The 13569-nt window shown below is 38.2% G+C and overlaps 1 protein-coding gene across 2 annotated transcripts in view; it reads left to right on the forward strand.

Annotated features, from left to right (window-relative positions):
• Positions 1–13569, forward strand: part of LOC115220335 (scm-like with four MBT domains protein 1) — a 104592-nt gene that overhangs the window by 85339 nt on the left and 5684 nt on the right. The window contains exons 11-15 of one of the 2 annotated variants that reach the window (XM_036510166.1): positions 88–368; positions 2809–2879; positions 3871–4108; positions 6335–6510; positions 9441–9901. In XM_036510166.1, the coding sequence (XP_036366059.1) occupies positions 88–368; positions 2809–2879; positions 3871–4108; positions 6335–6510; positions 9441–9901 (1227 nt within the window). The remainder of the gene's footprint in view (positions 1–87; positions 369–2808; positions 2880–3870; positions 4109–6334; positions 6511–9440; positions 9902–13569) is intronic. The other variant, XM_029790434.2, reaches the window with a different exon arrangement.

Raw genomic sequence — 13569 nt, forward strand, 5'->3', positions numbered from 1 at the left:
AAATAATTGATTCTGAAAACTGTCTCCATTATTCTCTCATTTAACAAAAAAAAAAAAAACATCACCTTTATTTTTCTTTCTGTTTAGGATGTTCCTTACCATCAGTTCCAGCGTGGTCTGAAACTTGAGGCTGTAAATCCAGATAATAGCAACCAGATATGTGCTGCTACTATTACAAAGATTGTTGACAGACTGATGTGGATCCACCTGGACAACAGTTCTAAAATGAAAGCGAGTTTTATTGAAGACATCGACTCGCACAATCTTTTTCCAGTTGGCTGGTGTGAGAGCAACGGGTACCAGCTGAATCCTCCACGAAGAACTGGCTTTAGGCGACCTCACAAACAAGTTGCTGTTGTGCAACCTGAGTAAGTTGCTTTGCTTTTGCTTTCATAGTTTTTGATATGTGTTCAGAAGGGCATCCAACTGAGGAAACTGCACCAAAGTAGATACTGGAGCGTGATGCTATCCTTGGGCCCATCAAATCTTGTCAAGCCATCCAACCTGTGCCGTTTAATGTCCACTCTCGATGCTGGCATGAGTTGGATGGTTTGACATGGAGCTGGCTAGCAAGGGGAGCTGTCCAGGCTCCAGCTGTCTGTTGTGGCATGGTTTCTATGGCTCGATGCCCTTCCTAATGCCAAGCCCTTAGCATAGTGTGCTGGGTGCTTTTGTTATGTGTCACCGGTACTGTGTTTGCAGCACTAGCACAGGTACTTTTTAAGTGGCACCGACACCTGAAAGGAGAAGTCTATATGTGTGAAAGACAGCAATTTTACTCAGCTTGATGTGTCTTCTCAAGTACAGCAAAAGATTATAAGGCTCTTTTTCTCTCTCCAACATCACTAGCTTTAGACCCTGTTACTCTCTCTGCTACCATTCTATCACAACTAAAAGACTATTTCTTTTGCTCCTCGCCCCCCATAATCATTGCATTCTTGCTCACAGAGACTATGCTAAAACAGACATTGGTGCATAATGCAGTCTTCCGATTTATCATATCCTATGGAGCCATCCATCTCATGCTGGGATAGAAGACAGACATTGAATAATGTGGATGGATGAAAATACATAAATCACGGGCAGAGACTGTTTGTTTTAAAGTTTTTATACCAACTTACCCGAGACCACCCCTTGTCCGTTGACACAAAACCTGTCACATTATAAAGTGGTCATATCTATGTTAAAACTTTGTCATAGTTTTATATATGACTCATTTTACTGTGTCCAAAGCTCCATCTGAATAATGACAAAATTATTTTACTAAATCTCTTCAAGTTGCTATTATTTCAAAAGTCATAGGTAGATGCATTTCATTACAATTTTGTTGAGAAAAGGTTAATTGGTGTCCTGGTTTTGATGTTTCTAAGACACTGTTGCATTAATGTTCACCTTTCCATGATTGCATGTATCTGATGGGGTTTATTGATGCGGATTTTCTATGGCAAGATGCCCTTTCTGTTGCTAACCCTCACTTTCTTCTAAGCAAGGTAATATTTCTCTGGCTAAACATTTTCTTGTAGAATATTGAAAATAAATAACACCATTTGTATAATAGTGACAATCATTTACAACTATCACATATCAAGACAAATGCACGTGCATGTGTTTGGATGCACATGACCTAGTGGTTAAGGTGTTGCACTGATGAATGCAAGATTGTCATTTTGGTTCCCAGATCAGCAGTGTGTTGTGTTCTTGAGCAAAACGCTTCATTTCATACTGCTCTCTTCCATTCACCTGCAAATGGCTAACTCGGCAATGGACTGGTGTCTTATTCAGGAAGCAATGTTAGCCTACCCACTTAGCCTGTTGGGTGGCATCATTACTAGGCTACAGCAATGCAAGGAAGTGTATTGTGACCAGCAGTGCATAACCATATTGATAAACTGTATGATACAGTGATATATACACATACATACGATAGGCTTCTTTCAGCTTCCATCCTTCATAAATATGCTTTGTTAAACAAAACTTTTAAAATGAAATAAAGGAATTTTATTTCATAATAAAATACTGCAGTTTTTTTTAAATTTCATAAGGAAATGCTCCAGTCATTAGAGGGTGCCATACTATTAAAACTATGACCCCAAAATGGAAGACATGTTGGAGATTTAAACATAACAAGCTGTAGCAAGGGCAACCTGTCTTGGAGAGCACTAACTCTGTATAAAAACTTACACAGAATAGAAGCATCTCTTTAGTTGTAACAAGCAACCTCTCTAGCGTCAGTCACAAAAATAAAACATATTCAGAGTATTACCGTTCTATATTTAAGATATGAGGAATTATGTACATTATTTACATTCGATTCCAAGCATTGACCTGAACACTAACAATAATAATAATAATAACATTGAAAAATACCTTAGGAATGAGAACCCAGGTTCGAAATTTCCCCAAGACACCTGAAGAAGGCTGGAAGGTGTATCAGCCGAAACGTTGTGTTAACAACAAACAAGATGAAGACAAATATTCACTGAATGTAAATAATGTAAATAATATTCAGAGTACATTCTCTAATGGTTGATGAGAAGGGCATTCAAAACAGGGAATCCACATGACATTCAGAACAAAAAACTTGATAATTTTCTTTGTTGTATATGTCAGATGATGGACTACAGCAAGTGGAGAGAAGTTTTGGAACAGACCTCTCTAACTAGCATACTGGCATTGGAAAAAATCTGTAAAATGGTGATGATTTATTGCTGTAGTCTAACACGATGGTTCTTTATTACTTTGTTTAAATAATACTGACTATATTGGTTTAAGTTTCATGTTGTCATCAAGTTATATTTTTTATTGTAGACCAGTGACAATTGAAAGTCATTTATCAGCCTCAGATACATACAATAAAATTAAAAATGTCAATATCGAAGGTAAATATTGCTTCATTCTAACATTTTTATTAACTGTCGTAAGGCAGGTGTTGTTTTAGTTTCTAATTATTAAACTTAAGAATTTTAAAGAGATATTTTTAAATGTTGGACAAAATTCTTAACTACTTTCCTTTTAGCTTTTCACGTTCTGTGCTCAAATTTCACTAAAGTCGACTTTGCCTTTCATCCTTTCGAGTCAGTAAAATAAGTACCAAGTTGAGCACAGGGGACGAGGTAATGGGGTTGATAAAATAGGTACCAGTTGAGCGCTGGGAGAGATGTCATTGATATACCCAATCTCCCTAAAATTGCTGGCCTTGTGCCAAAATTTGAAACTTATTTTATAGAGTGACAGTTCATCAGAATTGATAGTGATGAACAAAATGCATTGCAATATTTAGTTGTCCCTTCACATTCTGATTTCAAATCCTATCAGGATTAGTTTTGCCTTTCATCCTTGCAAGGTTGATAAAATAAGTTTCACTCAAATCTTGGATTGATATAATTGCTTGAGTGGAGGTGCAATGGCCCAGTGGTTAGGACAGCGGACTCATGGTCGGAGGATTGCGGTTTCGATTCCCAGACCAGACGTTGTGTGAGTTTAATTGAGCGAAAACACCTAAAGCTCCACGGGGCTCCGGCAGGGGCGGGGTGGCGACCCCTGTTGTACTCTTTTGCTCCAACTTTCTTCCTGTTTCTTGAGTAACACTGCGATGGACTGGCATCCCGTCCAGCTGGTGGGGAACACATATACCATAGAAACCTGGAAACTGGGCCCATGAGCCTGGTTAGGCTTGAAAAGGGCGCATATATATAATTGCTTGAACCTCCTTTCGAAATTTTAAAAAATCCATTGTTTTAGAAATATAGTGCAATATCATTCTGTTATTGTATCATTATACTGTTACAATGTCAAAAACTAACTATTTTAATAATTATCTATTTCCTTGCATTTAAAAAAAATTTTGTGTCTTTATTTCTATCCCTACAGAGGACACGTGGTGCCCTAAGATTTACTACAATCACCGTTGCTTTTCTGGTCCCTATCTGGCAAAGAGTCGCATAGCTGAGCTGCCTAAATCAATTGGTCCTGGCCCCATCAAACTAGTCATGACTGAAGTACTGACTATGTTGATTAATGTGGCCTATAAATCCAGTCGTGTGTTACGTGAGTTACAAGTGGATGGAGAAGACAACCCTAACATGCATCAACAAGTTTTAAAAGCAAAGTAATTCATTTTTTCTTTTCATTTTGGGACTTACATCTTAGGATGTTGTCCTTGCCTTTTTTTTTCTTACTGGGTTAGTAAGAAGGATGAGCTTTACCTATGACCTTTGTAGGCCCTCCAACACTGGTGGTTGGTTGGTTTGATGTTGTATTTACTTTGGACATCCAAAGCCTTGTGAGTGGATTTGGTAGGTGGAAATTGAAAGAAACCCCTGTGTGTGTGTGTGTGTGTGTGTGTGTGTGTGCCCTTATTTTGTCATCATGTGATGGTTGTAAATGAGCATCACTGTCATACAAGCCATGTTGTTAATCTCCTGTCATCCATGGTGAAATATTACCTTGCTTGGAAACAGGTGAAGTGGGGTTGGTAAAAAGGGCATCTGGCCTTGGAAAATCTGACTTTTATCCTTCCTGGGTCAATGAAATGACTACCTGTCATGTATGCAGTCAATACAAATGACCCCCCCACACACACACACACTAATGTGTGACCTTGTGCCAGTTGGAAATCAATATTATTAATACAGACTAGCATTCTATGGTCTTCAACATGGTACTTTATGCTTCCACAAATATCGTCACTTTGACCCTTTAGAGTTCAGATTATTCTGTCAAACATAATACTTATTAATTCATATTGTTTCAAACTTATCAAGCATTATCTTGTCCCTTCAAGATTTTGATTGTTTATTTTTCAAATGACATTATAGGGTAGATGGGAGAGGCCAGATCTTGCCAGTTTCAACATAAAACTGATAGAATAATTTGGCTGGATATGGCCAGTGTAAAGGCTAAAGGATTGAATCTACCACCATTAGTTTGTTGATCTATGCACCCCTCCTAGGCAACAGTGCTAATTGCCAGACACTTTATCATGACTAAGTGTTTTGGTGATGCTGTCCTGTTCATTAAAATATATGAACTGAGATGACAAGACTGTGTTTACATAGGGGCTCCACTTTAATACTCTTTTACTCTTATACTTGTTTCAGTCATTTGACTGCGACCATGCTGGAGCACCGCCTTTAGTCGAGCAAATCGACCCTAGCACATATTCTTTGTAAGCCTAGTACTTATTCTATCGGTCTCTTTTTGCCGAACCGCTAAGTTGCAGGGATGTAAACACACCACCATCGGTTGTCAAGCGATGTTGGGGGGGAGACTAACACAGACACACAAACATGCACACACATAGATATATACATATATATACGATGGTCAATTTTCGTTAATAGCCAGGTCTCAGAGTTGATGGATTTTAGAGGTCTGTTCTGTATTAGAAAATGATTGAAGCATCCAGTCTACACTGTAAAGTGGTTGGCATTTGGAAGGATATCCAGCTGTAAAAACCATGCCAAAACTGATCCCGCCTGTGCTGGTGCCATGTAAAAATCCCTTGGTCTGCCCTGCATAGTGATTGGTGTTAGGAAGGGCATCCAGCTGTAAAAACCCAGTCAAAACAGACAGTTGCCTGGAGTAGTCTTCTACCTGGCTGGCTCCTGTCAAACCGTCCAACCCATGCCTGCATGGAAGGTGGACATTAAGTGATGATAATGATGATGAAAGAATGCAGGACAAAATACCTTGTTCGAGTTAATATTTTTACGTTCTAAGTTCAAATCTTCCCCTCAATACCTTTGCCTTTCATTTATCTTAGATCTGTAAAGTAGCGGTCAGCTGTATGCTTGATATAATCACTACTGTTTGTCCTTCAAAAAATGTTCTCCCTTCTGCATCATCATCATCATCATCACCAACATCACCACCACCATTTTCATGCTTGCATGGGTGAGACAGAATATTTTAAGAATGTTCTGTGGTCAGGTTCTCTCCCTGTTTCTGATCCTCACCGAGTAAGGGAATATTTTTTCCTGGACCAGACATGTTTTCGTAGCGGATTGGAAATGAATGACACCACTTGGATGATGGTTACTTTCACTTACAACTGTCATGGATGTCAAGACAATCACACACAGGCAATAGGCTTCTTTCAGTTTCTGTCTACCAAATTCACTTGCAAGGTTTTGATTGGCCCAGAGTTGTAGTAGAAGACACTTGCCCAAGTTGCCACGCAGTGGGATTGAACCCGAAAGTATGAGGCTGGAATGCAAACTGCTCAATTACATAACCATGTCTACCTAACATAGAAATTATTATTATTAACTATTATTGACAATGTAAGAAATTATTGTTACAATGACAACTTTCTTTTCTTTTCTTTATTTAGATACAAGGGCAAGAGTTACCGTGCTGCTGTTGAGCTGTGCCGAAATGTTAAACAGCTTGATGAGTTCTGTCGACAGATATGTATTAAGCTTGAATGTTGCCCGAATTTGATAAGTCCACACTGTATTGATGATGACTGCCCCGAAAACTGCTCTCAACTCACCAAAACAAAATATAGTAAGTGTGTATAGGAAGTGTGAAAGGATTTTGCTTTAACCTGTTTGAATGATGGAGCACAAGTCGGGTGAGAGAACTGGTTGGGTGTTAAAGACTGCAAGCGGATAAATTAGCTGTGTTGTTAGTATGAGCATGTTTTATGAATGGAGCAAGTACAAATAATGAGAGTTCAAAACGTGTCTTGAGCTGCCAGTGAATGTATGGATAACAGTTGAAAGTGTGAGAAGTAAGATGAGATTTAAGGATGCTGGGACCAACAGATAAGATTGAGATGATGCAGTAGTTCCTTCCAAGTCTTGGAATGACTGGTGTGAAAACCATTTGAAATGTGATAGCCATTTGAAATACACACACTGTTATAGTTGCTTCTCTTTGATTTTGTTACATTTTTTAGTGTTTCCTTGTAAATCTAAGACTTAGTGTTACAGATACTATATTTCCTTGTATTAGAAGAATAGTGTCAGTGACCGTATTACTACGGCTTAATCTGTAGTACTGTTATGAAGTTAAGTAAAAGTGAATTTGATAGCCTATGTTGTCACGATCATCATTGTTTGAACATAGGCTTTTCCATGCTTGCATGGGTTGAACAGAATTTATTGAGGTAAATTTTTATTACAACCAGATGCCCTTTCTGTCACCAACCTCCACCTATTTCCAGTGTAATATTTCCTCATGACTGAACATGTTTTCAAGAAAGATTGAAAATGGACACTGCTTGTATGGTGGTGGTACTCATTTACAACAATCATGCAATGTCACACACACACACATATGCGATGGGCTACTTTCTGTTTCTGTCTACCAATTCCATCTGCAAGTCTTTGGTCAGCCCAAGGCTATGGCAGAAGACACTAATCCAATGTACCCCACAGTAGGCCTGAACATGGAACCAAGTGGTCAGGAAGTGTACATTTGAAGCAGCTGTCATGTTACCTCCATAATATAAATTGCTTCAGTGTCCTTGCATAATTTCAGATCGAGTCATCTGCTTAACATTTAGCAAGTTTTGCATTTGGATATGTCACTTCTGTTCTTTTATCTGTCTCTCATCTATGAACTGGAGTGCAGTGGTCACAGAGTGAAGATTCTCCTCATGAGGTTTGAGTCATACTGTGTTCTGTCTAATTGTGTCCTATTTCTTGGCACAGAGCTTAATTTTAAGTCTGCTTTACTAACAAGGTCCTACTTCTAATTTGTGGTCAGTGGAGAAAAGGGCATTCTGATGTAAAATAATTGTTTTATTAATACAGAAATGTAGGATCTTTTCGGTTTGAACGACAGTTTTTTTCTAGCGGTGTCATATGAAATTGTCACCTATAATTATGACTCTAGTATCGATCTATTGCATTTAAATCTATTTTAGGGTTAGGGGTGGGGGAAGGGTATCTTTTTTTTCTTCAGAAATGTAAATAAACCCAATCTGTTTCTTAAATGAGGGACATATTCATATGGCACAGAATGTTTTCACTTCAATAGACATCATCGATTGGTTGAAATTGCAGAAATTGAAGAAAAAAAAAAACCCAACAAATATCTTACAAACTATAGAATTTTCTCAATAAAGCCAAGAGAAAAAGATGTTTTATAAACACATTCTACCAGTATACGAAGTTTAAAAGTGTTCAGTTACATGGAAATTATTTTAAAAAACTGCCGTTCAAACTGAAAAGATCTGAAATGTACAAATTTATTTTTAAAAAAAAATGATCCCAGTCAGCCAACCAACCAACCAACCAGCCAGTGTGGAAATAAGGAGGTAAATTTTAAAAGGTGACAACTATAAGTTACAGTTACAGTTTAATCCATAATTAAAAGCAAGAAATTTCATTGTAATGCTAAAAGATTTTATTAGCTTCCATGGATTATCTCCCTTGCAACTAGGAACTCTATCAGTACTACTTTTATAAACTACAGTGTATTTTTCGTACCACCTCATTTTCCTATTCAATAATTCGCTTCTTTTCATATAATTTTTTTTTGTCTGTGGTTGGGTGGGTGGGTAAGAAAGTATTGAGTAAAAAATATATTTGTTGTACTTCAAATAGTTTTATAATTATTGATTTTGCTTCTCATGGCCACACTCAAGTGACAAACAAATAAATGAAATACAGCTCAAGAGTAATGATTGGCTGGATTTTCTGGTGTGTGTGTATAATAATAATAATAATAAAAACATTGTGTACAGTGCTCAGGTGCACTACAACTCATCTAAAGTGTATGTATAATCAGGTGTAGTTTCGGCGGATTTCGGAAAGCATGAGGGCCTCAAAGGATGCAGTGTCATGGCAGTCAACAACTGACGCAGGCAGTTTGTTCCATGCTTCAGCAACTCTGAGCGTGAAAAAATGTTTCCGAAAGTCATGGGAGCTGTGTTGTTTTCTGACTTTGTAGGCATGTCCACGTGTGTTAGACACATGAAGATCAAAAAGGTGTTCAGTGTTGTTGGTGAGGTGGTTGATAACTTTGTGGGTGTTTACCAAGTCCATCGCCAGACGCCGGAGCAGTTAATCTTTTGATTGTTGTTCCTTGAATGTAACTTCTTTTAAAATGATTTTACATAATCTACTAATTGCATTTTAACAAATTGTATGTTGACCCTTTCCATACCAACCCGGCTGAAACTGGCTCTGTAGTACAAATGTCTTGTTTTCATAAGTTTTGAATTAAAATCTTCCACCAAATCTTAGTCACAATTTATGTTCCTAACACTAAGCTGAATGATAATTAAGTTATTTTACTAAATTCTTTGCTACATTTAAAATTAATTGAAACACAGAGCATCTAACGAAAGGGTTAATGTGAATATTTATAGAGTGAGAATTAATCGCACTGTTTTACTTTTCTTTTTCTTTTTTTGTTAAATCATGTGCAGAGTATATCACATGACTGTGACTTGCTTGTTTTATTGTCTCTTTTTTACTCAACATTTCCAGCCTATTACTATGGTAAGAAAAAGCGAAAAATTGGTCGACCCCCAGGAGGTCACAGCAATCTAGAGAATGGTCCTAGGAAAACTGGAAAACGAAGAAAGAAAAGGAAAGGAAGTTTGAGTCGTAAATCAAGATCCTCCATGGATGATATTTATGCTGATGATGTTACTGCTGAAAATTCCAACACTGTCTCTGAGAAGCGGTCTGCCTCACCATCCAGTGAAAATAATTCCTCCAAAAGTGATACTAAAAAGACTTCTGATAGTAAGCCTGCAATTAAAAGAAAATACACTCACCATGTTCCTCCACGTTCAGAAATTCATACTCGAGGTGCTAAGCTTCCAAAATATAGTTTTGAAAGAAAAACCCATAAAAAGATCCTTATTACCCCTGCTCCACCATCTAGTTCTGCCAAGTCCTTACCGTCTCCAACAACCGAGGCAGCACTTCCTATCACCGTAAGTATTTGAAATTATGTTGCTCTTCAAATGTCTCTAATCCACTTGACTTCTGGTTTTCACAGTACTTTATCACACTATAAAACTTTATTTAAGCTCTTCACTCTCTACAGCACATAGGCCATCAATAACTTTCTCACCACTTTGTCACGTCTTCTTAGGTCTACTCCTTCCACAGGTACCCTCCATAATTAGACCTCATTTGGTTTGCTGTTACAGGACTTATTCTTTGTAAGCCTAGTACTTATTCTATCAGTCTCTTTTGCTGAACTGCTAAGTTACGGAGACATACACACCAACATCTGTTGTCAAGTGATGGTGGGGGGACAAACAGACACACAAACATATACATATATATATATGACAGGCTTCTTTCAGTTTCTGCCTACCAAATCTACTCACAAGGCTTTGGTCGGCCTGAGGCTATAGTAGAAGACACTTACCCGAGGTGCCATGTAGTGGAACTGAACCAGAGACCATGTGGTTGGTAAGCAAGCTACTTACCACACAGCCACACCTGTGCCTATGTATATGTAACTGTTATCTATCAGCATGTGGTTCACATGATCAATGTTTTCCTCAGTGGCAGTTGCAGGACATCCAGACCATGGGTCATCTTGAAAACTCTCCCTTCCTCTCCTAAATTCAGCTGCCCACTTTTACATTGTTGATAAAAGCTGGAGCATAATCCCCTAATGTAGCAACTATGTCAACATGAGTGTCCTTGGGGACTAAACCATTTTTCTGCTGGTACTTGATAATATCACAATGCCAAAATTGATCAGTTTTCAAGAGAAGTTGTTACAAGCTACTTTTGAAGTATTCTTTGAACAGTGGGACATCAGTTCACCTGAAAAGAAACAATGCCATTATCAAGAAGTTGAAATTAATGCATGCAAGATTTCGCAGCTCTAGCATCACTCCTTCAGAGTCAGCGTGTGAACTTTTCAGTCCACCCTTGTATTCTGTTTTGGATGCTTTCCCTTTGTCAGAGTAATTGTTTCATATGGTACCTGTGCTATGTGCTGTTTAAAAAAAAAAGAGATACCTATGGCAGAGGAAAACTGAGGTAAATTGAGTGACATAGTCTAATCTTAGATTGTTCATCATCATCATCATCATCATTAACTTCTGTTTCCTTTCTGGCATGGGTTGCATGGTTTGACAGGAGCAGACAAATCAGAAGACTGCAACAAGCTCCTCTACTGTCTACTTTGGCAGGTTTTTATGGCTGAATGCCCCTTCATAACACCAACCACTTTACAGTGTACTGGATGCTTTTTGCGTGGCACCAGCACCAGTGAGGTCATCAAATGATTTATAAGGCAAGACCCCTCAACTGAGTTGGGGAATAGTATTGAGGAAGGTGACTTTGTACCAGATGAGCAAATAAGGTATAGGAGCTTGATGAACAATAGTATATAAAATGGATATTAAAACTGATGATGATGATGATGAATATTTGTTCATTGAAGCTTTGTCAAAGCATTTGCTATTGATAGTTTCTACTCTTGATTTGTATAGAGCAGCTTGATGAGAATGATATCTATGGAACAGCATGTACAGAATGTGCATTGAAAAGAAATGTTCTTCATAGAATTTATATACAGCAGTAACTTATCTTTTACACTAATTTTGTTTGTTCCTTCTCGAGCCATGCCTGGCTCATAAGAGCCGGTTTCTTGGCGTATAGGTTCCCCACCTGGACTGGACGCCGGTCCATCGCAGGTGAGCTGCAAGATGCAGGAGGAAAGAGTGAGAGAAAGTTGTGGCGAAAGAATCAGCAGAAGTTTCGCCATTACCTTCTGTCGGAGCTCATAAACACACACATCGCCTGGTCTGAGATTCGAACCCGCGATCCCTCGACTGTGAGTCTGCTGCTCTAACCACTAGGCCATGTGCCTCCACTTTTACACTGGTTTCAGTTATTGGGACCACAACTGGGCTGGAGCACTGCCTAGAAGGGTTTTGTCCAAACAAATTAATTGATCCCAGGACTTATTTATTAAGCTGGTACATATTGGTCTCCATTACTACCAAGTTATGTGGTCTTAAACAAACAAACAATGGTGGGGAACAAACAAAGATATATATATAGGAAGGACATCCAGGTGTAGAAACCATGCTAGATCAGATTGGAACTTGGTACGGCTCTCTAACATACCAGTTCCAGTCTAACCCATGCCAACATGGAAAGATGTAAAATAATAATGATGATGATAATGAAAATAATATTAGTGACAGAAGCAGTATTACTACCAGAAGTCAGTCTTTATATCCTACTTAATGTGGATGTATTATTGGAATGGTGGAAACTAATATTTTCTTTGAGAGGTCTTCTGATATAGATACATGGTGTATAAAAGTACTGACATATATTGTAGCAGATTAGAATCATATGTAATATAGGTGCCAGATCACAGGATTTCAATGCACTGCACTTCTTCAGTGGGAGGCATCCAGTCACTGCATACCAGCCAATGATACTTATTAATAGAATAACTGTTTTTTCAATCACTGATGTCACAAACAGCCAGCAGGCTTATTGAAAAATGATATATATATAGGCGCAGGCAGACACGTGCTTTCTAACCACATGGTTCCAGTTCAATTCCACTGTGTTCTCATTCCTAAGGTATTTTTCGTTGTTGTTGTTATTATTCAGGTCACTGCTTGGAGTTAAACTCGGAATCTTGGGGTTAGTATCCTGCGCTCTTAACTGCTATGGGGGCATATGGCGTAGTGGTGATGAAGGCTGGAGGGTATATCAGCTGAAACATTGTGTTTAACAACAAAGAAGATGAGGACAAATGTCCATCAAATGTAAATAATGTAAATTATTCAACATAGTTAACAAATTCACAGAGTAAAAATATTTACATTGATCCTGCTACCATTCAGTTGGCAGAATAAACTTACCAGAATAGTGTATATTTGGTCAGAACAAAGAATTTAAGGAGGGATTATTAGAGTTTATAGTAGCAGGAGGAGATAATTGACCCAAGCAAGCCAGTTATCTAAACTTCTAACAATAGAGGAAGGATCGACTCTGATTGTCTAGCTTTTTATCTCAAGTAAGTTGTTTGTGTACTTGTCAGTCATCATCATCATTGTCATTTAGCGTCCGCTTTCTATGCTGGTGTGGGTTGGACAGTTTGACTGAGGGCTGGCGAGCCAGAAGACTGCACCAGTCTTCAATTTGATCTGGTAACAACAAACAATAACTAACAACCCAGCTTCAGAATTTTTCCCCTCTATCAATTCAGGGACGATACAACCTGTATCAGCACTTTAGTAAAGAGTCATTCTTTATCACAAAATATAATCCCCTTCTGAATGCATCCACAACAAATGATACTATCACCAGGGCCTTAGAATAACACACACACAAATACTGAAAACAATATATTGTAAACAGTCACTTTACATGAATTTATTCAGAATTCCAATCACTACTATTACAACCACAACAGGTCACTTTTAGTAGGTCACTTGACCATTTGAGAGGATTCCACCAACATCCTGCTACTGTCATACCATTCCTGCATTTTTATTCTTTCTCTTCTTCTTCGCTGCCTCCTTTCTCTACTACTACTGCTGCTTAAACAATCAAAGACAAGAATTCATATCAACCTAGCTGCTGCTAACTACCTAGAACCCACAAGAAT

This window comes from Octopus sinensis, linkage group LG16, assembly GCF_006345805.1.
Source record: "Octopus sinensis linkage group LG16, ASM634580v1, whole genome shotgun sequence".
NCBI lineage: Eukaryota > Metazoa > Mollusca > Cephalopoda > Octopoda > Octopodidae > Octopus > Octopus sinensis.